General features: G+C 41.3%; 1 protein-coding gene and 1 non-coding gene across 4 annotated transcripts; both read left to right on the top strand.

Moving 5' to 3' along the window:
- Positions 1–517: 517 nt before the first annotated feature.
- Positions 518–26,601, top strand: RC3H2 (ring finger and CCCH-type domains 2). 3 transcript variants are annotated; one of them, XM_074556161.1, is made up of 21 exons: positions 518–696; positions 7,667–7,963; positions 9,325–9,442; positions 9,889–10,122; positions 10,967–11,142; positions 11,238–11,438; positions 11,819–11,951; positions 12,191–12,309; positions 12,691–12,803; positions 13,380–13,688; positions 14,425–14,639; positions 15,573–16,000; positions 16,410–16,580; positions 17,411–17,566; positions 17,832–18,045; positions 18,210–18,294; positions 18,811–18,892; positions 19,040–19,174; positions 19,724–19,831; positions 20,499–20,647; positions 21,257–26,601. In XM_074556161.1, exons 2-21 carry the CDS (start codon positions 7,733–7,735, stop codon positions 21,453–21,455), a joined length of 3,576 nt encoding a protein of 1,191 aa, XP_074412262.1. In that variant the 5' UTR covers positions 518–696; positions 7,667–7,732; the 3' UTR covers positions 21,456–26,601. The 3 variants fall into 3 exon arrangements, with proteins under 3 accessions (XP_074412262.1, XP_074412264.1, XP_074412265.1); XM_074556164.1 differs by having other exon boundaries at positions 519–696; positions 20,499–20,628; positions 21,257–21,429; XM_074556163.1 differs by lacking the exon at positions 17,411–17,566.
- On the top strand, positions 11,617–11,730 carry LOC113459883 (small nucleolar RNA SNORD90). The gene has a single exon (XR_003381461.1). It is a non-coding gene; the product is annotated as a small nucleolar RNA SNORD90 (small nucleolar RNA).
- Positions 26,602–26,629: the final 28 nt, after the last annotated feature.

Genomic DNA, 26,629 nt, shown 5'->3' with positions numbered 1-26,629 from the left:
GACCTTGGCTAAGGCCGTGTTATCTCTGCGTGACCGGAGAAGCAACTGCGGCTCCCGGCTGTGGCTCCGGGGGCTGCCGTGCTGGGGCCGCTGTGCCGGGGCAGCGCTCCCACCCCTCAGCGGGCCCCGCCGGCCTGAGGCGGCTCGGGGACAACCGAGTGGGCCAGAGGGCGCCTCCAGTCCCTTCTTCCTCCTCAGCGCCAGCAAAAATAAAGTCATCAATTGCAATTTGGAACGACAATTAATAATCGACGCTAGCGGCGAAAGTTACCGATTAAATTTTAAAAGGACAATAAATAATCGACGCCAGGGGCGGACGTTGCGCACCGAGGAACGGCTGAGGCGGCTCTGCCCGAAGGGCGCCACCAGGGGGCGCTGGCGGCGCCGGCCGCCGCTCTGTCACGCCGTCTCTATGACCCCCGCTTGCCACTGGCGGCGCGGCCCGTGCGGCGGGCGCATCTGCGCCTCCGTCTCTATGGTAACTCCCTCCCGCCCTCCGCGCGGTCACGTGCGGCGGGCGGCGCGCGGGTCTCGCGAGAGCGGCGTCGCGGGGCGTGGCGGCGGTGCCGCTGTCAGCGCGATGAGGCGGCGCCGCCGGGGCTCCCGCCGCTGCCTCCGCCGGGCCGCGCGCCCGCCCCATGGCGCGTGAGGCCGGCACCGCCCGACCGCGCTCCGGCCGCCGCCCCCGCCCAGCAGGTACGGACCGCACCGCGCGGGTCGGACCGAGCTGCGCGGGGGCGGCCGCCGCGGGGGACGCGCTGACCCGCCGGGGCCCCGCCCGCCCCCCCCAACCCCCCCCCATCACCCACCCCGGCCCTTCCTCTGCCTCCCGGCGCTGCGGGAGCCGGGCGGGAGCGGCGTCGGGCTGAGCCCACCCGGTGCGGCCCGTCGGGGGCCGCTGGGGTGTCGGCGCCCGGCGGGCCCCGCCAGGCCGCGGGGCCGGCCCGGGGACCCGGGCAGCCATTTGGTGGCGGCTCCGAAATGACGGCGGGAGCAGGGCCGGGCGGCGGGAGCGGAAAGCCAGGCCCGGGCCCAGGAACGGGAACCGGGCCCCGGAACGGGAGCCGGGCCCGGGCCCTGGAGCGGCAGCCGGGCCTGGTGCGGGAGCGGGGCCGGGCTCGGGTGCGGCTGACAGCGGCCTGCGGACCGGGCCAAACCGCGGGGGCACTGGCGGGGCCGCCCGGCGATCCCGGCACCGGCGAACGGAGGCAGCAGCTCCCGGTGCCCTCCCTGGGAGCCGCAGCACCGGGCAGTCCGCGCTGGGGTGGCCCCGGCACCGGGGAGAGTCGCAGCGGAGCCATGAATATTCCCGGTGTGGAACGCTCATGGAGCTGTGCGTTAGGGTAATGGTGGAGCAGAGCCGGGGTGGGAGACGGGCCCTGGCACTGCACCCACCGTGCCTTGCTGGAAGTGTCTTAAACGCAAAAACACACAAGGGCTGAGCAGGAAAAGCGTGTCCCGGTTCTGCTGATGCTCGAGGTGCACGGAGGGGTTCCAGGAGAGTGTAGGAGTCAGCACAAAGCGCAGAAGGGCAGCAGAGTGGTGGGAGAGTGATGAGTGTTCAGTTCATCCAGGGTTCAGAGGAGAATGGCATGGATCTCTAACGAGGGAAAATAATGGCAAAGTTTAGACAGGCAACCAGGAGATTTTCTGATCTAGGTCTGTTAATTTCCATGCAAAGTTAGAATTTTGTTTGGGTTTAATTGTAGTTCCTGTAGCTTCTCTTGTGGTTGTTCTCTCATGGCCATTATAGCTACATCATAATAATGAAACTAAAATTGAAAACAGTCCTTTGGATTACAAGGGTGTAAATTTGCAATTGTGGCAGAAAAGATCTAATTTTAAATGAGAAGCAACCAGTACAGCTGTAAATCTTCTGAATCTAAAATAATACTATTCTTTGACCTTTGGTCTTTCCTAAACATCTGTAGAAACACTAGAAATTGAAACTTACGTGGCTGGTATAAGTATTTTTCCGTGAAACACTGAAGTCTTAATTTTTGTAGTGAATCATTTTCCCAAGACCTTCATGCCTTTTTTGTGAGCTTTTTCTTGTTTCTGCCTTGTAAGCAAAGCTTTCCCCAAGAAAAGGTGTTTTTATTAACTTGTTTTTGTCTTGTTTGAGGTTGGGGCCATTTCTCTCAAAAATATTCAATTCTAACAAATTTTAGTGTCACTGCATTAGATATCCCAAAGTGAAATCCTGATCTTGATCTCATTTATTTAAGGCTTTGTTGCTTTAAAATAGATAAAATATTTACAATACCCAAATAGTAATAGCTGATGGCATTTGGTGATATTTTGTGTACCCTTAATGGGATGAATGCTCAGGGTCTCTCCTTGCTGTCTGGACAACCCTAAGGAAAGGAAAAAATTATTTGTCCACAGGCATCTAAAGCCATTCTGTACAACCTTTAAAAAGGCTTTCCAGCTCTGTGGAGTCCTGTGTTTTCTTGCCTACATCTCAGAATAGAAATGGTATTTCACTGAAATGGTTTAAAAAATACTAAAATACAGAATCTCTCATCTAAAAAAATTATAGTTTAAATGTGGAGGTCATGTAAAAAAAAAAAAAGCTTGGAGAACTAAACCATACATGGGAGTCCTTATTCATTGAAAATATTACTAAAAAGTTCGAGGTTCTACACTGTATCTCCTCTTGGAGTAACTGTGTCAAGTAGATCTGCTTAGAAAATTCCCTTTCTCTGCATTCAGAGAATTCAACTGATTTGGGTGGCAGAAAAAAATTTCATTTATTTGCCCTTCAGTCCGTCCTGAACAGTCAATACTGTTAGAGAAGCTGAGTTGGGATCAGGCTGGTGGCAAGGACAGGCTCTCCTTTCAGGGACACCTAGGAAACGCAAGGAAAAACCCACAGTGGTGTTCCATAAGTGTTTAGGGAACTTTTTAAATCTCCAGACATGGTTTGTGGTGGAAGGGAGGAGCAGGTGGGAGCTGCTGAGGGTGCCCTGGCTCTGGTGTTGGTTTGGGGCAGTTAACCCTGAATTGAGTGAGATTTGGCAGTCACTGAGCAACCACCAGTGCAGATTTACATTGTACCCCTGTGCATAGGAATTACTCTTCAGCCACACGTTTTAAGGCGGCAGAGGGGATTCAAGCTTTGATTTTCTAACCAGTTAACAGGAGAATCCCATAGGCAAAACGCAGTCTGGGTATGTGTCAATGTTCAGCTCTGTATTTGGGGCATGAGGAAATGGAGTGAAGCTCTCAGGGAAGCTCAGGCTGGACACTGGTAAGAGGCTCTTCCCCCAGAGATGGCCAGGCACTGCAGCAGCTCCCCAGGGATGTGGTCGTGGCACCGAGTGTGCCAGGGCTGCAGGAGTGTGTGGATGATGCCCCTGGACTCTGCTGTGGTGCCAGGCACTCCTGCAAGAAGCAGAGTTGGACATGATGGGTCCCTTCCCAGCAGGATTTCTATTGGTGACTTTTCTGGGACTTGAATTGGGCTGCAGTTACTCACAAGAGCATTATTGTTCAGTGAAATAATACTATATTTAATGGTCATTGAAGACTTTACATGTAGAATTTTCACATGATGTAAAGAGATTTGCATGTGACAGATATTATGGAGTGTAGAAATAAGCAAGGCACCTCAGTAAAGAGGATTTATTTCAATTTCAAGCCATTGTAACTGAATGATGCAAAGCTGTTACAGGGATGGCCCTTCCCTAAGGCTTTAATGAAGCCAGTTTGTTAGATCAGTGGATGATGGCTGTTGAAGAGAAATCAATAAAAGAAATTAGTAACGTATTCCAGGGAATACATTAATACTGATGATTATATTATGTGATATGTGAGTTTTTGACCCAGTCAGAATGCTTTCAGGAATAACTTAAAAAGGAAAGGTGGAAAAAGCTGCCTCCTTGTAGTGCAAACCAACCATTCATCTGCATAAATAAAAAGTTTAATAGAGATCACTTTAAAAAAGAAAAAGACAATACCGTGGTCTCTGCAGTCAGCATTAAGAGCAAGTCAATATCAAGGACTCTTTAATTTAGTGATTCAAAATCAATTCAATTCTAAGATTTAGGCTTAAATCCACAGTAGGGTTGTAATTGAGCCTTAGTTGTGAAAATGCCATATAATTTCCAGTTTTCCAAGCATTTCCTTCATCTGTGGAGAAGACTTCCCTTTGTTGAGCACTGACAGAATTATTCCATGTCTCATTCTCACCCAAGCTCTGCTTATTTGTCTTTGCCACGGCCCACAAGGGGCCTGATGGAGGCAGCCTGAGCCCAGCAGAGCTGACGCCGTGGGGGAACTGAGTTAAGCCTTGAGCCCTTTCTGTGATAAGGGGTGAAACTTGCCTGTCTGCATTTTGGCAAATGCCCTGACTGAGCAGTGTGGGAGAGGAGCAGACTCACAGAACAGCATGAACACCTAAGCTTGCTTTCTTCAGGAAATCAGAATTGAATTCTGTTTATCATGTCCAGAGGTTATTGAGTAAGCATAGTGATTTAGATTAGTTGTAGAGAATGTCTTGGGATTAGGTAGCTAAAAGTTAGTATAAAATTAGTGAAGACATCTAAGTCTTACAACTTCCATCATTTGTAAGTGCTACAGCTGTTTGAGGAAGGTCTTGAGGTTTCACTTCTATCCCCTTCCATCTCTCATTCCAACTTAATTAGATATTCTAGTCTAAAAGGAGAAAATCAGTCTGTTATTGTTACTCTGATCCATTACTGCAGTAGGAAAATACTACTGTTTTAAAAACACAACATTACTCAGCTGTACTGGTTTTTATTATTACATAATTTCTGAACTTAAACTTGTACGTTTCTCAGTTTGTCATATGAAGGATTGCTTCTGGTAGCAATACTACAAAACTAATTGTAACTTCACTATGTAATGATCTTTTACATAGCAACTGCCATGAGTTTTCAGACTGCTCCCTTGTATGTCTGGCCAGTTTCTGTATCAGCCATTTCTTTGGGATTTGTTTTTTTGCAGGGTGCTTCTACTTTGACGGGGAAGAGGAGCCCTGTGTAGTGTAGAGGTAGATAACACATCTGCCAGAATGAACAGACAGACCAAGGGTAGCTGTTCTAATAGAGTGTGCTGCCTGTTAAAAACAGAATCCAAAGGATTTCTAGTTTACCTTTTTTTTTTTTTTTTTGCTTTCCTCCTTGTGTTTGCTCAGTTTAGAGTGCTGGAGCAATTTGTTCTTCAAGAGGACATCCCTGAAATACATTGTTTCTGACAAGGAGCAGGAATCTATTAAACATTTGGCTTATGTTTTTTGGAGGAGTTGACATGGTAATTAGGAGATGTGAGATTGTTTTCCTACACACTGGGGTGTAAGAGTGGCAGGAGAGCTGGCAGGCTCAATAAAGTATGGAGATTCCTCCCTGTATGGCTGCTTGAAGTTTTGGGAGTCGAGAGCTTTTCCCAGCTGTTTGCTGGCTTAATTAGATTTTTTTTTTCCTGTCAAGAAATCTGAAGGTCAACACATGCTTAGTAGAGTCTGTCATTTGGGATGATTAAACACCCAGAGATAGATCTTTAAAAACCAGTGGTGCACACTTGAAGAATCTGCCGTGTTCATTTCTATGCTGGTCAGGAAAACAACTGTATTTTAAAAGCTCCTAAACAGAGAGGTGGTTTCTTACAAGTCTCTGAAGCACCTGTGGAAACCAAACGTGGGTATTGTCTCAGAGCAGAGATCCCCGTGTGTGAGATAATTAATGAGCAGTGTGGACACGGAGCTCGTTAGTGACACACCGGCAGTGGAGCTCGCTGTGTGCCAGCCTCTTAAACTTCTCCCCATGTGAGTCATGGCAGTCACACACTTGAGAGTGCTCTGCTCTGTGCTGTTCCTGTGTCTTGCAGTGAAAGAGCACCACTGTCAGCCCTAGGTCAGCAGTGAGGTTGTGTTGGTGTTTTCATGTTGCTGGTGGTGCTGCAGAAAGCTTTGAGGAACGTTCACAGGCTGGCTTTGCTGCATCTCTTGTCCGGCTCTTTCGGAAGGGAAGCAGATGTGCTAAAGGAAATGGCGGGATTTCTTAACAGAGGAATCAGAAATCTTTCTGGGCCTGTTGGCTCAGTGTTTGGCTTTATTCTTATTTGTTTTGCTTTTAAATTTCCTTGGTTAAAAGACACGTGTGGCAATAGCATGTTAAAGATGACTGGGTTTGTTCATCCCTGCTAGAGCTTTGACTGTGCTTTCATAGAAGCTGGAGGAAAATCTGATTTGTCCAGTACATGGGAATTTTCTGGCTTATGTTGGAAGTGTAACCTCAGCAGTTTGGTTTTGAGAGGTTCAACTTCCAGTTTGGTGTGTTTTACTATGGGAATTCATTTGAGGCAAAAATTGCTGCATAACATTAGAAAGCTCGCTGAGATAAGGACATCTTGTACAAGTATCCTGTTACTTAAAGGGCACTGAATGTTCATAGTACTAAATAGGATTTCTAAACAGATGGTCATAATTAACATAAAATGCATCCACAGATAAGAGTCTATTTGGTCTTCTAGTAATTCTTTCAATGGTTGGGTACTTTAGCATTAATTAAACCATAGCACAGCCAACAATGGAGCTGCAGTAAGGAGTTTCTGAATTTGAACACAGAGGGGAGATCTCAGCTTCCTCAGAACAATTACCTTTTTTCTGTCATCAGAGAAAAAAAAATAGAATGCTAAACATGTAATTAAAACATTTGTGAATTTGCATTTGCAGCAAGCTTGTTCATAGCCTTGAAGTGACCCAACTGGTCTGTAGGTTGCCTGGAGAGCAAACACAGCAGCACATCCCAGCCCAGGGTGGGGCTGCTCCCTCCGGGGTGGAGCTCTCAATGTAAATCCTGATGATGGAAGCTTGCATGAGAGGGGTTTCAGTGAACTTCTTAGGCCTGGTACCTTTTTCAGGAATGTGACTTCTGTAAGATACAACAACAATCTCCATAAAGCCATCTTTTCTTTGAAATACACTTTTGTAAACAATTTCTTTGGTGTTACTGCACAGAGTGAAACATTTCAAGAGACAAGGAAGCCATCTGAAGTTATTGCTTGCCTTATCATAGGTCCTTAATACCTGGATTTTACATACATCAAAGATTTTCTTGCTGTGAGTTCATGGGCATAGTTATATGTAAGGTAGAAACATGAAAAGCAAAATTGCACCCAGCGATCTCTGCCCTTGAGTGCTCCAGTTCCTGCAGGAAAAGGCGGAAATAACACGAGAATCATAAAACTGAAAACTGGTCTCTCACTCTTAGTGTTTTCCTATGGTTCTTGATATTTGTTAGTTGATTTGTATTTTACAGAAAGAGAAAATGTGTTCTTAAAAAAGCAAAGCTCATTTTAGTTTGGTGTCTGATTAAGTCTAAATAGGATCTGCAGAAGGAAGGCATTGTTTTACTTAATTTCAAATGAAAAGAACATTCTAAACCACACCCCTTCCCCCCCCCCAAAAAATTAATGCCATTTATTGTGAATGTGTTAAACTTAGGGTAGTCTGCATTAATTTAGTTCATGAGCCTTTTTTGGTACAGTTGTTAAACTAACCCAGAGTTGGGGTTTTTGAGTACTTCAGCATAAGGATTTGGTTTTGTTCTTGGTAATATTGAAATTGTGGTCTGTTTTTTAATTAAAAGTTATTCTAAATTGCCAGAAAGCATGTTTTAAATACTCTGTTATTCACTTACAGCTGCCAAAACATAGTACAGTGAAATAATGGTCTGCTAGCCTGCTAAACAAGTGTCCAGCTTCCACAATGCCTGTGCAGGCAGCTCAGTGGACAGAATTTCTGTCCTGCCCAATCTGCTACAATGAGTTTGATGAGAATGTGCACAAGCCCATCAGCTTAGGTTGCTCTCACACCGTGTGCAAGACCTGCCTGAACAAGCTCCATCGCAAGGCGTGTCCCTTCGACCAGACCGCCATCAACACCGACATCGACGTGCTCCCCGTGAACTTTGCCCTCCTGCAGCTGGTTGGAGCCCAGGTATGGCTGAAGCAGCTCTTTGTTCTGCCCCTTGGTGGTGTTGCCTTCTCGTGCCAGCTGCAATATGTGTGCTGCTCCTTCTTCCTCATTTTAGCCCAAGTAAATGGTAAGGCTTGACTTTGGACTCTCTAGGAGTCCACACGTACTCTAAAAGCAACTTCACCATTTCAAGACCATCTTTCTCATAAAATGAAAGCGTGTTCTAATTGTAACCTGAATTCTGATTTAAAAAGGCTCTTGAACTGTGACTGGAGAAAAATTCCCATTGGGAAGCAGACAATTGTCTGTCCCAGTTGTCAGTAGAATGAGTGAACCTGCAGGCTGCACTCGTTCATCTTAGCCGTGTGAGAAATCTCCTTCCTGAATGCCACACGTTTGGAAGTGGCTGTTTAACCAAGTTCCAGAAGTGTGTGTGTATAATTTTTTTTAAATGTGCTTGATGATGGCTTTTCAGTTGCGTTTGCAGACACTGGCTAATCAGGCCAGGAATGTTCCCTGCGCTGTCTCGTAGCAGTGGCAAAACAGTGATTATATAATCAGTACTGCACTTTATGGAGACTAAATAAGTCTGTTCCCCTTATGCTGATTCATGTGCTTTTTCATGTTACTCTCTCTCTAACACCTTGGTGAGGCAGTAAGATGATGTTATTTACGTGGCTTTTTAATGTCCTATCACATGCCTTGCCTCAGCTATTGGTAATGACATTATGTCAGAGTGTTTTTGTTTCTCAAGTTCACATGATCCTTTCTTTTTTTATGTGTCAGATCATTGTTGTGATCTTACAACATTTATTTTCATGGTCTCCTAACTTCTTGCAATGTATTCCAAACAATTAATTTATTATGACTAACACTCCCTCTGTTTTCCTTATCTGACCTTGTTATTCTATATCAAGTTTTTTTCCACTGAGTTAAGTTTCCTGCTTCTTCTCTTGGAAGATTTCAGCATGCCCAAATGATGCTTAAATAATTTTCAAACTTTGCTTTATTATATTCTTGCTAGTTCATTTTATCCTGTAGCTTTTTTTGTAATAAATCATGCTGATCTGGTATACTGATCACCTTCTCAAATCTGGTGTTCTTCATCTTTTAGACATTGGTTATTATTTTCTACCCTGCTTCTGTTTTTAAGGTGTTGAGTAATAACAAAAACCATTTTTCATCACGTTAATCTTCATCTTGGGCCCTTTTTGCTGCTCCTGATGCCGTGTTCATGCCCTGGGTGGGTCCTGTGTTTCCCTGCTCTCAGAGCAGTGCACATCTGCAGTGTTATGTAATTCGTGGTGATGTGGGTACCACTGGGGAGGTCAGCCAGGTGTATGTAATTCTGCTCCCCTTCCCTCCCCCTTGCATTTTTTTAGGTACCTGATCATCAGACAGTAAAGTTGAGTAATGTAGGAGAGAACAAACATTATGAAGTAGCAAAGAAATGCGTTGAGGATTTGGCACTCTACTTAAAGCCATTAAGTGGAGGAAAAGGTGAGTCTCTGCTGAGCAGTGGAATTTTGATGTAGCTTGCTTTGAGCAGCGTTGTGTTTTCAGTACTGATTGTAAATGTCAGTGAGATAATACTCTCATTTTTCTAATAAAATAGGCTTGTGTCTTTAAAAGCTTATTCACACTTGTGACACTTGTTTGTGGTTTTCTTATTTTTAAGTTTACAAAATACTGTTTAATAATACTGCCTTGGGGCTAACTTTCTACTGAAACTGAACTTTCCCCAAAGGATGGCTTTGATGTCAGTTTAAGATTTTAATTGAAGTTCTTTTTGGTAAAGAATTACACAGAGTTGCCTAAGAGAAGGGAAGGTACCTGTGACTGGTACCCAAGTCCTAGAGAGAGACATACCCTGTTAGACATTCTTTGTCTCACTCGGATGAATTTGATGAGGAGCACTGCTCTGCCTTTTCTCCCTTTGTCTGAAGGTGTTGCAAGCCTGAATCAGAGTGCACTGAGCCGTCCCATGCAGAGGAAGCTTGTGACACTGGTGAATTGTCAGCTGGTGGAGGAGGAGGGTCGGGTCAGGGCCATGAGAGCAGCTCGGTCGCTGGGAGAGAGAACTGTCACAGAACTCATCCTGCAGCACCAAAATCCTCAGCAGCTTTCTGCCAATCTTTGGGCTGCTGTCAGGGCACGAGGGTGCCAGTTTCTGGGACCAGGTAAGGGTCCTGTACATCTGCAGCAGAATATTTTTAGCTGCACGTTTTTCTTTACAAAAATGTTTTTAAATTTTTTCTGTTCAGTTGAAGATGTTCTGCCAGAAAGAAAAGAGAAGGGAAAAAAAAACCCAAATAATAGTAAAATCTTCTGACATAAAGTCTTTGGTTGTTTCCCCTGCTGGTCCATTAAATGTTCTTTGAAATTGGGAGGAAGTATTTCAAAAATCCTGGCAAAGAGGAGTCAATAAGCACAGGCTGTGCAGTTTGTAATGGAGTGTAGCAGGCTGGCTGTACTGCTGCCTGTTATTGGGATTGAATAGCTGTCAATACAATCAGCCTAACCTCAGCTGCAGCATACTTTTGAAATTTGTAATGATTTATATCTCTGATAGAGGACAAATTAATTGTTAAGAATGCCACTAAAGCAAGCACAGAAGCAAGAAAATTCTCTTTAAAGTAGAAGTTGTCCTTTCTTGACTCCTGTAACTGTTGATAGCATCCCAGTACTGTTCCCATATTTGTTTTTTGTTTTATGGTGTGATATTGAAGAGGTATCCAAAAGAACAATGTCTACAAGACTGCCCAGTGGAGAAAAGTATAAAAACTGCACTACTGATGTGTTTATTACTGGAAGTTAGTCTTAGCTCTAAGTTTGCTGTGTTTAGAGTGGTCCTGAATATTTCTTCTAAACTAGCAGCTTTCTTTAAAAGTTTTTAAGTAAAACAAAAAGCAATAAGGAATTACATTCATACAAGATGATTTAGATGTTCCTGCTTACCTGTTCAAATACAGCAGCCTTGCTGTTTTCTGGAATGTATTTAACTTTCATTTTTGTGTGTTAAAGCTATGCAAGAGGAGGCACTGAAACTTGTATTACTGGCACTGGAAGATGGCTCTGCACTCTCAAGAAAAGTTCTGGTACTTTTTGTCGTGCAAAGGCTGGAACCAAGATTTCCTCAGGCCTCTAAAACAAGCATTGGTCATGTTGTGCAGCTACTGTATAGAGCATCATGCTTTAAGGTAAAACACCACTATTGTGCTCTGCAGCTGTTTTTTATGATAAACATGGAGATTTTTGGTCAAAGAAGGAATGTTTAACTGTTACTGTTTCTTAGGTCACTAAAAGGGATGAAGATTCTTCTCTGATGCAGCTGAAAGAAGAGTTCCGGAGTTACGAGGCTTTGCGGAGAGAGCACGATGCCCAGATTGTTCACATTGCCATGGAAGCAGGACTCAGAATATCACCAGAACAGTGGTCTTCCCTTCTTTATGGAGACCTGGCACATAAATCACACATGCAATCCATTATTGACAAGGTTTGTCAAAGGAATTCTTTTAGTATCTTTGTAACATTAGTTTTGACTATTAAATGTTACAAGAAAAATCAAAGAACTCCAGGAATTAACTTTTTGTTCACAGTCCTATCAAATATTAATTAAAACTAGATTAAAATTTTTTCCCCTGATGTAGCATATTCATCATATGAAGTACTTTAATTAACTTTTTGGTGTCTTATGATGAAGCTTCATAGGGCAGATTCTGAGTTGAGAAATAAAATTTCTCTCCACTGATCCTCTCTATATGCCATCTGAAGACACTTTATATTGCATTTAGGAACCAATGTCATTAATATCTTTATAAGATCAGCAATTGACAGTTGTAAGATGCAGCACACTAATGCTCCCTTTATTTTCAGCTCCAATCTCCAGAATCTTTTGCTAAGAGTGTACAAGAATTGACAATTGTCTTGCAGCGCACGGGGGATCCTGCAAACTTAAACAGGCTGAGGCCTCATTTAGAGCTCCTGGCAAACATAGATCCAAATCCAGGTATGCAAATCAAGCTTTTTAAACTTTTCTTGGTATTCTTCATATCTAGCAAAGTAAATTAAGATGATAACATCCGTTCCTGGTTTTGAAATTCCCATTGATGAACATCATAAACTCTTCTTCAGGGTTCTCTGAGTTCAGTCCTAGTACTTGGTGGTGTAAAGTGATACAAGCTGTGCCTCTTATTTATGATACTGGAATTACTGACAGAGTGACAACCCTGCTTTTCATCATTTTAGATGCAGCATCTCCAACATGGGAGCAGCTGGAAAATGCCATGGTGGCTGTGAAAACTGTGGTCCATGGGCTGGTGGATTTCATTCAGAATTACAGTAGAAAAGGCCATGAAACTCCACAGGTAACCAGACTTGATCATTGCATCATGTCTTCAGCTTCCTCTCCCATTTACTGGGAGATGCAACTTTGAAGAGTTACTGTTGATATGAAATATTTATGGCCTTTCTTGTGGGATAATTGATGATACTGTTATTTACTGCATTCAGATTTTGAGAACCTAACATTTGTGAATATGGAATGCAGCAGAGCTGGCAGTAGAGAAATCCATACAAGGACAACTTAGCCCCTCAACAAGGAGTGTCCTTGTTATTCTGATTAAAAATGCAAAATGTAAAAACATGCCATGGATATATTTTCTGTATTTTAAGCCTACTTTTATGTGAATGTCTGATAGATGGTAAGAGGAATGTCTTGTGGTTTTTGTTTGTTCTTCTTTTTTAAGCCACAACCAAATAGCAAATACAAAACAAGTATGTGCCGAGACCTTCGACAGCAAGGGGGGTGTCCAAGAGGAACAAACTGTACATTTGCTCATTCTCAGGAAGAGCTTGAAAAGTGAGTGTGGGAGACCTTTTTCTTTTTTTCTTCCTCCTTTTAATTTAAATCCAAGCAATCTACAGAGATTTCTGAAAACATTCTCTTCCATATATTCGTTCATTTGGAGGGCCTCTTGACATGACAATTCTTTATATGAAATTGAAGATACAGCAGAGCAATATCTACAGACTAATTCCAGTTTTATTTTTTATTTTACCCCATATGAGGTAAAATTTCCTTTCCTACAATTGAGTGCAAGCTCAGTGTCTTTCAAGGATTGGTTATATTACATACAAGAGAGAATGTTAATTACATTTTAATTATTTAAGGAGTGAACTGCATTATTGAAGAATATGCAGCTCTGCATTCTTGAAGTTGTTTTCACCCAAATGCATTTTCAAAGAACTGCAGAATGGGTTATATAAGAGGAGAGATAATTTTGGGTTCCAGTTGTTGAAAATAAGTTTGTAATTCTTGATGTCATGTTCCATGTCAATCCCTTCTTTTTGCTAGTTTTGCAAATCCATCAAGCTTCATAATAAGCACTTTCTATACCATCCTGTCTTTTGTGTTTTTGCGCCTGTTTGTTTGTAGATATCGCTTGAGGAACAAAAAAATCAGCGCAACAGTGAGAACATTCCCCCTTCTAAACAAAGTTGGCGTGAACAGCACCGTCTCAACCACCACGGGAAACGTGATCTCTGTCATAGGAAGCCCTGAGGCAACGGGCAAGATGGTGCCAAGTACTAATGGAATAGCTAATCTGGAGAGTGGGGTTCCCCAGCTGATCCCCCGCTGCGCAGACACCTCCCTGAGAGCTCTGGACAGCACCAAGAAGGGAGGGAAGGCTGGAGCCAATGGCCAGAACGCATCTGGGTCCCCCACAGAATCACTTCCTGAAAAGTAGGTGGCTTTTTTACATCAAGGCAATTCAACAGAACATTCTGCTGTTAGATCATCTAAAATAATAAATGGGGGTGGTGGGTGGCCAACAGATACTGAAGTGTGGTCCTGGCTTGCAGTGATTGCTGGTGCTCAGTGGCTGCAGGGCTGTGTAAGGTCTTGCACTGCAGTGCATTGTTTTAGCTGTTCAGTACTCATGTGCAATCTAGACAAAATGGTAAATCTCTCCCTTTATCTCTTACTTAGTTGTTCTCAGCCTGGTATCTTAATTACCAGGCTTAATTATCTTAATTAGGTTATTACATAAAAAGTTATGGCATACAAATAAATTATATACAAATTGCATACCATTGGGTTATTACGTACAAGTATGTTACTACATGCGATAAATTGTATACAGAATTTGACATTTCCTAAAACCAAGAAGTGCAGAGTGTGCACTTCCTTGAAACCTTCCAGTTCTGGCATTTTCACTTAAAACTTTTTAGATAATTCTGCAGGAAGCACTGAGTCTCTAAACCTTTGTCTTTCTCAGAATACTCTTACAAAGGGTATCAAAACATTTATGCCCACTTTTGGGTTCTCCTAGGAGAAAGTCTAAAATGTATCATCAGTTCAGGGAAAATTCCAGAGGAAATGTCAAGACCCAAATTTCCATGTTATGTGGGAGTGTACATGAAGAGGTGACTGAAATAAGTGAGGATCTGCTTAATGATTTCTTGGTAATCCTTTTCAGTAAAATCGGTTCTCCACCCAAGACTCCTGTAAGCCAGGCAGCAGCTACCTCAGCTGGTCCTCCTAATATTGGAACAGAAGTTAATTCTGTGCCTCCAAAATCCAGCCCATTTGTTCCCAGAGTACCTGTCTACCCTCCACATTCTGATAATGTTCAATATTTCCAAGACCCCAGGACTCAGCTGTCATATGAAGTTCCACAGTACCCACAGACAGGTGAGTGGGATCAGCACTGATTAAGAAATAGCTCTGAACTTTTCTCTGGAAAAATATCTTTTATGAGAAATAAGTTTTATGTCTGTTTTGTCAATGACTATTTTATTTTATTTTTATTAAATATCAGCTGAGTGTTCTCTTAATGGGATACTAATCTTGTTAATTGCTGGGTATGTGATGGACTTGCAGTTTGCTCCCGGTGTTTGTGCTGTACGTTGTACAGCTTGTACTTCAGCCTCCAGAACTTGAACCTCAAGGTCTTTCATGTACTTTTTCCTTTGTTAGCATTTAATTGTTTTTATTTAGGCTTGCTCTTGCCGTGGCCCATCCATGAGGGTATCCCTGGGCAGGATTCAGAGGCATAGCACACTTTTGCTGGGAGGCTTACACGTCTTTGTGCTTGCTGGAATGTTTTTGAAAGGTTCCAGTTATCTTTTTAGGTTGCACTGTGCATGTTTATATTCAGGCAAACAGTTGTGGATTTTAGCACTGAGTCATTCACAAACTCTCTAAAGGTGGAGATGTTCTGGCAATCCTCTCCAAAGAAAGAGCAATAAATCAAGTGTGAAATGGTTATTTATAGACGTTTTATTTTTTAGTAATATTGATTTTTATTTTAGAGGGAACCGTTTTAACTTCCTATATAAAGACTTGCTGAAGATGCTGTGTTTTCAGTTACTTAGTTACACCACAGTACATAGGAGCAATATTTTCCAAACTGGGTCCAGTTGGTGAAGGGCCAGCACTGCAACTGCAAATGGTTGTCTTACATGAAATGATATTTAACAGACACGTGGTAGGGTCAGTAGGAGGTTTGTAAAGTGTGACTCCTCATTCTCTAAAGGCACTTACCAATGCTATTTACGGTTTTAGAAGGTGTAAAATTTGGGTCATTTGTGGTTGCATTAAAAATGCCTTTTTCCAATTTTTAAGGGTATTATCCAGCACCTCCAACAGTACCAGCTGGTGTGGCTCCCTGCGTTCCTCGCTTTGTGAGGTCCAATAACGTTCCAGAATCCTCCCTCCCACCTGCTTCCGTGCCATATGCCGACCATTACAGCACATTTCCCCCTCGAGACCGCCTCAATTCTCCCTACCAGCCTCCTCCTCCGCAGCCCTACGGCCCCGTCCCTCCTGTCCCCTCTGGAATGTACGCGCCGGTCTACGACAGCCGGCGCATCTGGCGCCCGCAGATGTACCCCCGAGACGACATCATCAGGAGCAATTCCTTACCTCCCATGGATGTGATGCACTCATCTGTCTATCAGACATCGCTGAGGGAGAGGTACAACTCTCTGGATGGGTATTACTCTGTGGCTTGTCAGCCTCCCAGCGAGCAGAGGACTGTGCCTTTACCGAGGGTAAGTGAGGGCCAGGAAGGGAAGGCTCTGTACAGACTTGGTTCTGAAGGTCATTACTGGAAAGTTGGTAAATAATTAGCATAGACCTGTTTATTACAGTAATCGAGACGTGGGACTTGGACAAAGTTCTTGTTTTGTTTTTAACCTTAAAATGGGCTTGCAAAACAGACTGCTGTCATCTGCATCAGGACCAGAGCCCCTTTGCCTCTTTATGTTGCTTGAATTAATTGCATATCTAAGATTTGACTTGCCATACACAGGCCTACAAATTCTTGTGAAATTCTTCAAGTGATATCAGTGGAGGGTTACAGACCCAAGGAAATTTGGGGACCCAAGTGTGTCCCATCCAAGTATTTGCCTTCTGATTAGAGTATGATGGGATATCCAGTCCTGTATTTATTCTTTCTAGGAGCCTTGTGGTCATTTGAAGACTGGTTATGATGAGCAGCTGAGACGGAAGCCAGAGCAATGGGCACAGTACCACACACAGAAAACTCCTCTGGTATCGTCAACCCTTCCTATGGCAACACCATCTCCAACACCACCTTCTCCTCTCTTCAGTGTAGATTTCAGCACAGAGGTGGGAAGCCAAAGAACCTCTTTATTTTCCCTTCCTGTTTCTGTAAGATGCCATTTAATATTTCTAGGAAATATTTTCTACCTGCCATTTATTGTTCATAAAATTAAGTTAATTTTCTAGCAGAAGGAAAGTTATATCTAATAATGATGCAATTCAATTTGGTATTAAGGTGATGTGTAACATGACTGCAGAAAAAGGGTCAAGAAGTGAAGTGATTCAATTCAGCTTCACTAAATGAAATGTAATTTTATTGAACTCTGTGAACCTCCAGGTTTTTGTGTAGGGAACAGCAGTTGTGTTTTCCACTAAAAAGTACATTGCCTTTGATAGTCCAAATGGCTTGACTTGATGACTAGCCTGAATCAAACTTCAAGTCCTTATCAAGTCCCAAAGAATGGATTCCCTTAAAAGTGGCAAAAAGCACTGGCAGGACATCGTGTACTTCTGTGATAAGTCCTATAAAGAAGAAGGGGAACTCACATTAGCACTGGCTAATACATTAAAAGAAAATGCACGGCTTCCTCTCAGTTAAGTTACTGCAGATATTTGCCTAAAGAAACCTGACACTAACACAGATTCCAGTCTCTCATTTGGTGGGCCAGGCAGTTATTTGTATGGCACAGTTTGCCCTCTGACAGCTGCCAGGGGCACTGTTTTAAAATTTGACAAAACAGCTTATGTTGTCCCCAAGTCAAGTCTTGAATATGGCTGGAACTCCTTGATTGACTTTTGAGATAACATTTACTGCTATTTAATTAAATTATCTTCTCATTTGAAAACTGAATTCCCTGTTTTTATTATTCACTGCTTATTTATTCCCTTTTCTGTAGTTCTCAGAGAGTGTCAGTGATTTGAGTGGAACTAAATTTGAGGAAGACCATCTCTCTCACTATTCACCGTGGTCTTGTGGCACTATTGGCTCTTGTATAAATGCTATCGACTCAGAGCCCAAGGATGTGATTGCCAATTCCAATGCCGTGTTAATGGTAGGGGTTTTCTGCATGTTCTCTCATTAGTGTGATGATCCTTACATGCTGAAGTGTCTTCTCTTTGGTTAAACCAGCCTTTAAAAAAAAAAAAGTCATAGTTTCCATTAGTAGTATTTTAAAGTAGTTCTGCTCATTTGAAGTTATTTGGAATATCCTTTCCCAGTTTTGTAAATAGGCAACTATAATGAGAAGTTACTGGCCACCTGAAGAGTGTGCATAACCTCAAATGAGTCCATGTGTCTCCTGTCTCCTGAATATGTAGGATTTGGACAGTGGGGACGTTAAAAGGAGAGTGCATTTGTTTGAAACACAGAGAAGGGCAAAGGAGGAAGATCCTATAATCCCATTCAGCGATGGACCCATCATCTCCAAGTGGGGTGCAATCTCCAGGTCATCCCGCACAGGCTATCACACAACAGATCCAATCCAGGCCACTGCTTCCCAAGGAAGTGCTACTAAGCCCATCAGTGTGTCAGGTACAGCTTCAGGCTTTGTGGGACAAGAGTTCATCATTTCTGCACACCATGAGCATTTCATCCTCTCTGTGCTTGCTGCAGCTATGAAATGAAATAGCTAAAGAACCTGTATGTCCCACTGAAGAGCAGAGAAGATAGTGAATGCTGTCTTAATTCTTTTGCAGATTATGTCCCTTATGTCAATGCTGTAGACTCGAGATGGAGTGCCTATGGCTCGGATTCTGCCTCCTCAGCACGTTATGCGGAACGGTACGGACTCCTTCCCGAGCTCTTTCACAGCTTTTCCTCTAGCTTGCAGTTCTTCAGAGCCCTCTGTGTGTGTGGGGAATCTGGAATGTCTATTAATAGACATTCTTAATTTTAAAGTAAAAGACTTTTTTACCTATCCAGCATAAAGCCTTGGAAAAAAGTAGGTTAAAGCTTGTGTAGTTTTTAATACTTAATGCAGTTAATAGTGCACAATTACTAGCAGTGTATCCCTTGAGAGATCTGTCAAAGAACTGAAGTCAGGTACTGCCAAGTTGTCATGTCAAAATCTTGAGTAGTTTCAGGTTTTCTTGCCACATCTTAGCTGTGTAAAATAAGGATATATGCTTCATACAATGCCTTGAAGTATTATGAGCCACAGTGAAGATGAAGAACACATTATCTAAATCACATCTAGTTTCTGTCCAAAAATCTAACATTGATAGACTAATGAAGTTATGGAGTGTTTGATTTAGAGAACTTCTTTTAAGTCCTAGTTTTGCCTTTTTTCTTTTAAAGGGACAGGTTCATAGTTACAGATTTGTCTGGTCACAGAAAGCATTCCAGCACTGGAGATCTACTGAGTATTGAATTACAGCAGGTAAGACCAGTTATTATACCATGAGGGTTTTTTAATTTAAAAGAAATTGTTTAGTAGAGTGTTTTAAATACATTTTTCTTAGTGTAGCTGTCTGACTGCACATGGTTTAGGTGTAGTGTTTGGTAACTGGGCTGTTTCTTTCCATAGGCCAAAAGCAACTCCTTACTCCTTCAGAGAGAGGCAAATGCACTTGCCATGCAGCAGAAGTGGAATTCTCTAGATGAAGGCAGTCGTCTTACCTTAAACCTTTTAAGCAAGGAAATTGATTTGAGGAATGGTGAGGTAAAGAAAGGGGTAATTGGGATGAAACAAATCTTGGAGGGTGTTTATATATATATATATATATAATTGCATGAATTTTAACTAAGAGTTGAAACTTGGTTTTAATACTCCCAAATATTTATAGCACGTTGTTTGCAAGCTAAGTCGCTGTTGTTGCACTCAGTTATTTCCCTGAGATAAAGCAGGTGCACCTGCTATGCTGCTGCTCCAAACATGCATTTACAGAGTGGGAAGAATGTGACAATCATTTTCATGCAATCATTACTTTTTTTCTATTTGTACATGTTATAAATCTAAACATTTTGTCAATGGACTCAAATTTCTTTAGTATTCATTTTATCTGTTTCAGTACTTTATTGTGATTGGATTTAGCCTTGTATCCTATATTGTCCATGCCTGAAGTTCATTTTTGTCTGACTAGCTCTCTTGTACTGTAGAAATGTTGTGTGCTAGAAACGCATCTTCTATTTTCACTTCAGTTCTCCAGTGTTGTGTGAAGCCAGTGAAAAGCCAACTTGGTATTTAGAGAACATATTCCTTCTTTTTCAGACTGATTATCCTGAAGACTGTGCAGACACAAAGCCAGACCGAGACATTGAATTGGAGCTGTCAGCCCTCGATACAGACGAACCTGATGGGCAAGGGGAACAGATAGAAGTGAGTACAGAAATCTGTGTGCCTAAAGAGGTCACTGGGTCTTTTCATTAGGCCTTATAGATTAGTATGTTGATAGCAAAGCCTTTTGGTTTCAGTCCTAGTAATGGCATCCAACATTTCCCTTATTGGTATATTTATTAATTATTAATAATTATTAATTATATATTATATATATATAATATATATATTATATATATATTATATATATTATATATATTATATATATATTATATATATATTATATTATATTTTTTATATATTGTATTATATATATTATTATATATATTATATTATATTATATTGTATATATTATATTATATTATATGTATTATATTATATGTGTTATATATTATTATTAATTATTAATAAATTATTATTAATATTTAGCACTTGGGGTCTTGTACTTATCACTCATGTACCTGGCAGTTAATCCTAGTGAAGTTAAAAACAGCTCACAGTTTATGCTGCTCTTGTCATTCACAGCCATCTTTGAACAACTGGCTTTTCCTTTAGTGAAATGTGGTAGACATTCTAATAGCATGACATGAAATGAAGGAGTTTTAGGACCAGACTCCTGTTTCTATTAGCATAATGTAGTGGAACTTAACAGGAAAATGTAAAGCTGGTAGGGACAGGGTTGATGGGCATTTCTCCTTCTCTCTTGTAGGAGATTCTGGACATACAGCTGGGGATTAGCTCCCAAGAGGATCAACTGCTCAATGGAACAACTGTAGAGAATGGGCATCTGCTGAAGCAGCACCAGAAAGAATCTATGGAACAGAAGAGACAAAGTTTAGGTGAAGACCTTGTGATTCTGTGAGTGTTAGACAAAACAGCAGTGTCTGCCAGTGTTAGACAAACAGAAGCATCAGAATAGTGGAAGCATGGTTGTGTAAGGATGAACCACGTACCTGCTCAGACTTGGATTAGACATCTGCATTGTTTGTACATGGTGGAGTGAGAAGAACCTGTTAAGAAATAGAATTAGGCCACAAAGCTGAATGTCCCAGGCTGGTACCATTGTTCGTATGCATCGTTGTAATCGTACACACTGAACCGTGTCACAGCTGTTCAAAATACCTTTCACAGTCAGTAAGCAAAAAATGCAGAATATTTTTATAGTTAACAGAAATTAAGAAAAACTTCAAAAGGTTAAATGGCGGACTGTTTGCACAAATCTCCACGGAGAGGTAGATTTTGAAATACACTATTTTAGGTTTCTATGTTCTGTAGTCTTTAATGAGTAAAGCAGCCTTTGAAAATGAGGCAGACTACTTTAACATCTCGAGCGTACCATTCCAGAGGAAGATGTTTAGCCTGTTGCTAAAAAGGAGTTTGTCAGTATTTATTTAATGCACACAATTCAGTTCCGGATACTTGTGCATGTCCTTGTTTAATATTTGTGTAACTTATTTTTCTCCTCAGGGAGGAGCAGAAAACAATCCTGCCCGTAACTTCTTGCTTCAGTCAGCCGATCACAACATCTGTTAGCAATGCAAGCTGCCTGCCCATCAGCACATCAGTCAGTGTTGGCAGCCTCATTTTGAAAACTGCTCACATTATGTCTGAGGATAAAAATGACTTTTTAAAGCCTGTTGCAAATGGCAGGATGGTTAACAGCTGAAAGGCATTCATCTTTCCAGCTTGTGACCACACCATGGAAGCATTTACACTAGCTTTTTATATATATAATATATATTATATAATGTATATTTTTTTTAAAAAAAATAATATTGGGGTCATGCATTTCCTGTGGACTCTTTGATACTTCAAGCCCCTCTCGCATTAGCATTCTGAAGAAAAAAAAAACTTACTTTAGTAGGGTAAGGCGTTCACTTTCCACAAATGAATGGAATTTGGACATTGTTTTACTTAAGCTTAAAGCAGCTTTTTATGAGTTTGTAGCAATCCGGTGCGGTATCTGAGCCATTCTTGTTGAAAATGGCTTCTGTAGAAAACTAACAACTCAGTTATTTAAACTAGCAGGATCCTACGATGATACATCTAGTGAAAGGAAGACTAACTTATTTGTCTCTATTTTGTTTCACAAGAGAAGAACTTTTGTCTTGTTGCAGCTGCTTTTTCTTTAGTTGTGGAACTTTGCATGGAGTCTTGTTTCCTGTTGGAAGACTGAGAGGTGGAGATTTGGACTTGAGGCTTTTACAGGGTTAACACGCCATTAGCTTTGCACTGCTGTGTTACTTGCAGGTCTGTGGGGCAGTGCTTTGCTGCAGCTTTTGGTTTCCATTCCCCCAGTTTATGCTTTAGTACTGTAGATACACATACACAGGCTACTTGTCCAAGTAAAGTTATCAGAAGTAAATCAAGTGCCTAAGTCCTCCAGCTAATGTACTAGGTATTGGTTTCCCCAAGCTACACATGAAACAATTTTCAACGATTTTGAGAGGTTATGCACTAATGTAACAGCAATTTTGGTTTTTTTTTCTTATTTTTCTTTTTTCGTTAATAGTTCTCAACTTGGAGATTATAGGATCCAGATGACTTGGCAAAAAGTATCAGGTGCTCTTGGCTTTCCTTTGAAAACCCTGTATCTAGTGTTTGCACTGACTAACAAGATGGTATTGCTGTTTTTTGTACTGTTTTGTTTTAATTTAAACTAAATATTGGGAATTTAAGGTGGTTGTAATTACCTTTGTTAAATGTTGTTAATCATAATCTTGTATTCAGGTTTAATTTTTGTTTATTCAGTGGCAACTTATTTTCAAAGACCTTGAAAACACAATGAGATAGCATTATCTGACCTTCAGAGTGCTGAAAACTGTATGAATTTATGCCCTGTTAAGAGGTGACTGAGAATCATGTTAGACATGTCAACTGAAAATTGGTTTTCATAAATACACATGAACTAGAGCCCTGGGCATATTTTTTTTGAAAAGCTTAAAAATCCACTTTTTTTTTCTTTTAAGAAAGCAGGACTCTCCTTCCTGATGATTACTATCTTCTTGTTTGTCCTCTTACTTTTCTTTGTGACAAGTTTTACATTTTTTTATGTTTTTATTAACTTCTGTGAAGTTGTTTACTCTGAAAATTGTACTGGAATATTTTAAGCCAAGCTGATCTTTCACCAGGTGTACTGCATGTAAGGGCTTTTCCTGCTAGCAAAATGCTTAAAGAGGATCATGTTACTGGTCGTCTGAGTTGTTATTTTACAAAATCACAGCTATGTGGTCGGGTAAGATTTTGATAACTGTTTTGTGCACGCTTCTGGGGGGTGGGGGTTGGCATTTCCCTGAGGGTTACTGATTAGACTAAGTAAATATTGGTGTTTGATATCTCTCCTAACGAACCTGTCCATGAAATAATTATGTTGTAAATATACCTGCAAATCCAAGGGTTAGTTTTGATATTCTGGTGTCAGTATGGAAGATCTTACACATCTATTTAATACTCCAGTGTCAAGGAATGTATGTAGAAGAGCAGTCAAGTAGTGTTTTCTTAGTTTCCTTTGGCTGTTGCTGTACCTTCTCCAGCCAGTGCCACCTCACTCTAGGGTTAGACTGACGCTTCTTTCACTCGCTCCGTGAAGTGAATGGATACAAGAACCAGACCACCTTTGTCACCTTAACTTATTTCCTATTGATGTTAACTTTAACTTAGAATGTTAGACATAAATATGATTGTTGTATATTTTATACCAAGACCATTCTGTAAATATGAATTTATATTACTTTTGAAATGCTTCTGAGATACTATTATTTGCTGTACAATGTAATTCCAAAACAGATATGCAAACAAGTATGTCTCTTTCATGGATATTTAAACAGTGAGATCTTCCATGTTGAAGGTGATGTAATTTTTTTAAAAGATTTTTAAATTTTAAATTGCTATTTTGTTACAAAAATAGAGAAAATATAAAGGTTTGAGAAGTCCTTATTTGCCCTCAGGGAAAGAGCCCTCTGTGCACCAGAACTCCACAGAACATCTTCAGCATGATCTGAGGGTGAATATATACTACATAAATTGATTGTGTATTTACCTTAACTTTTTAATTTTAAAATGGCAATTTTAAAAACTTGGTTGTGCTCTGCTGGAGGGGGTTGGGATAAGCTGCTTACACACATTTGCCTGTTTGTCCAGTGAAATAAGCCTGACATATTCCTGCCAAGGTCTTGGCATATTTAAGAACAAGTGTATCTCTAGACTCTTGTCTGCAGCAGGGGCTCCCGTGATAGAGCAGTTCTCTGGGATGACCGTACACTTCATGTGGAAAGTTGGCTTTCAGCTGAGGCTAGAGTTTTCTAGTTGAATTTTTAACCTATAATGACAGGCAAAATAATTTGAGGGTTTAACAGCATGTCAGCTTTTCTTAGGGTTTTAACACTGACTGTGTGGTTTTTGCCACCACACTGATGCCCTCCAGTGCCCTGACAGGGAGAAGAAGCTGCAGGTGGGAGCACCTGGCTCTGGCTTCCTTCTTTGTTGAAATTTCAGCCCATGACCCTTTACAAACAAGTATGTATTCATTTGTTAATTGTAAATCAGGTGCCTTTGGGCTATGGAAGGGCTTATTTTCTGACACTGAGAGAGTGACTTACCTTTGTGTGTCAATAGCAGTGATGCCTATTTAGGTTTTGGCCTAATTTACTGTGCTGTCAGAAAAGAAGGCCCGGAGCAGATCGGGGAGAGATTGGCTCTTTTGCTTTGCTTGGACAAGCATTTTGGGCTGGTTTGGTTTGGTTTGGTTAATTTTTTTTTTTTTTTCCCCATTAGGGGTACAGCAGGGATTTCACATGCAAGAGAGACAGGAATTATTAGTATCTAAGTTAATTGTGTTGCCTCACTACCTGGATTCATTCCTTGGTTTGCCTCATTTCCCACATAGGTCTTAAAGAGACTAATGCTTGTGCTGGGAGAATGCTTGTGTGAGAAAGTAACTATCTGTACATTCTTAACATATACTTAGAGCAGAGTGATTGCCCTGCTACTGATATTTTGTTCCTGTAAACAGGTGACAAGAAATGAATCTTAGTGTTTATGCAGATTTTGCATTGTAGAATGTATACTAGACCCTTCAAAGGCAAGGTTAGACTCTTTGCAAAGCAAACTGGCGTTGGTTCTTGGTAGTCTAGTACAGGGACACTAAAGTTTGGCATTTGATTTAGGAAAAAGAAAACAGTTGCACACAGCTGATTATGTTAAATAACCTCTTAATTAAGCTTTTTGTAGAAGTCTAATTTGGAAGGTTTTAGTGTTTTGATAACTCAATTGAAATTTTAATTTCTCCTGTACTCAAGAGCTGAATGCTGTTCTTGTATAATAGTGTACTAGGCTGGATGAGGTACAAAATAATGCACAGTGGTCAGAAACAGCTGAGGAAAGAACGCTTAAAATAACTCAATCTAAACTCAGAATAGTTCCAAACATTGGTTTTGTTTGTTTTAAAACACAAGTTGTCAAGTTGTACCTGTTGCTGTACATAAACACTGTATGCCAGCAGCTCCTTGATCATATTTGTGAACAGACTTTTCATTATTAGACTGGTATTAAAGGAAGGTGTTGAATTTGAGAGTGTAACAAAATGAGAAATGATCAGATGATCTACAGGATGTAAAAGTCCATTTTTATGTTGTAGTTTAATCCCTTTGTTAGGAAGTTCCCTCTCATTGAGGGACCTCTTCTGCAAGCAGAACACAATAAATGTGCTTTTTTAAATGACCCAATTTCCCAGTATAAATGAACAGCTGACTTTGGCAGTATCATCCCCCTGCATCTCTTTGCTGGCAAGGGAGCAGGACAAGGAGGGAAAAAACCCCAAAACTGTCACTGATGAAATGAAACAAATCTGAATAATCTGAGTGCCCAATGCCCAAACATAATTCCACACCCCATTTATTTAAGGATACTTATGGAAGCTTTTAATCACTCAAGATTCTGCTGTAAAAGCTGAAATAAAGCAGAGCCTGGCTGCGTTTCTTACTGCCAAAAGCCAAGGTCATTTGCACATAGCCCATGGATTTCTCCAGAGTAGATCTCCGTTACCCAAGGCATGGGAATGCATGCGTTTTCTTAGCTGGGCAAACAAGTACATTATACAGTAGTTGTGATACAACACACGTGGCTTTGATTTGTACTGCACATACCCACTGTACAGCCACTCCGAAGTATTGTGGTTAGCTTGCAGCATCTGCTGTCGCATTGATACTGTTTACTGCGTATTCTTTTCCCTGGAAGTTTTAAAGAAAATTTTTTTTTCTTGTTGCATTGATTACATTTTATAAATTTGCTTAGCTGGAAAGTTTGGGAAAAGAGGCCTGTTTGTCAATTGTACAACCGATTGTGAAGCTCTAGTGTGAATATTTTTACGTCTGTATTAGACATTTTCTTTGCAAATCTATTGTTCGATTGAAATGTAAATGAAATAAAAGATGGTGTACACCCATCATGTATAAAGCAGGCACCATCGCTACGATGGATTTAATGCTCATTTTTATGGCGCATTCTCAGCTTCTATTTAAAACTATAATTTAAAGAAAAAAAAAATCTGTAAAATGAAATGGGGATATATGGGGGAGTAAATTCTATTCCGTTTATTTCGGTTTTGATTCCCAATGGTAATGTTTCCCTTCGTGTTAGAGTAGGGGGGTCCCGGCGGGGCCCGTGTGTCGCTGTAGCACTGACGTGCAGAGGTTGTAGCTTTGGCTGGGCACGGATAGAGCATCCCGGTTCGGTGTTTGAGAGACTCGATGGAAGAAGTTTGCAGTATTGACATGTATTTGCATGCACGAATAAAAATTATTTGTCCACCTTAACGGACTGTGTGTCGTCAGCGGGGGCTGG

This window comes from Zonotrichia albicollis, chromosome 21 (assembly GCF_047830755.1).
Source record: "Zonotrichia albicollis isolate bZonAlb1 chromosome 21, bZonAlb1.hap1, whole genome shotgun sequence".
Taxonomy (NCBI): Eukaryota; Metazoa; Chordata; class Aves; order Passeriformes; family Passerellidae; genus Zonotrichia; species Zonotrichia albicollis.
This window is presented reverse-complemented; position numbering and strand designations above follow the sequence as displayed.

What these genes read in the sequence shown, in the direction of transcription:
- RC3H2 (XM_074556161.1), top strand. Translation starts at nt 7,733, where the DNA reads ATGCCTGTGCAGGCAGCTCAGTGGACAGAATTTCTGTCCTGCCCAATC. An exon ending in GTGTAGATTTCAGCACAGAG is followed by an intron (nt 16,581 to 17,410) that starts GTGGGAAGCCAA and finishes CCTTTTCTGTAG; the next exon opens with TTCTCAGAGAGTGTCAGTGA. An exon ending in TTGATTTGAGGAATGGTGAG is followed by an intron (nt 19,175 to 19,723) that starts GTAAAGAAAGGG and finishes CTTCTTTTTCAG; the next exon opens with ACTGATTATCCTGAAGACTG.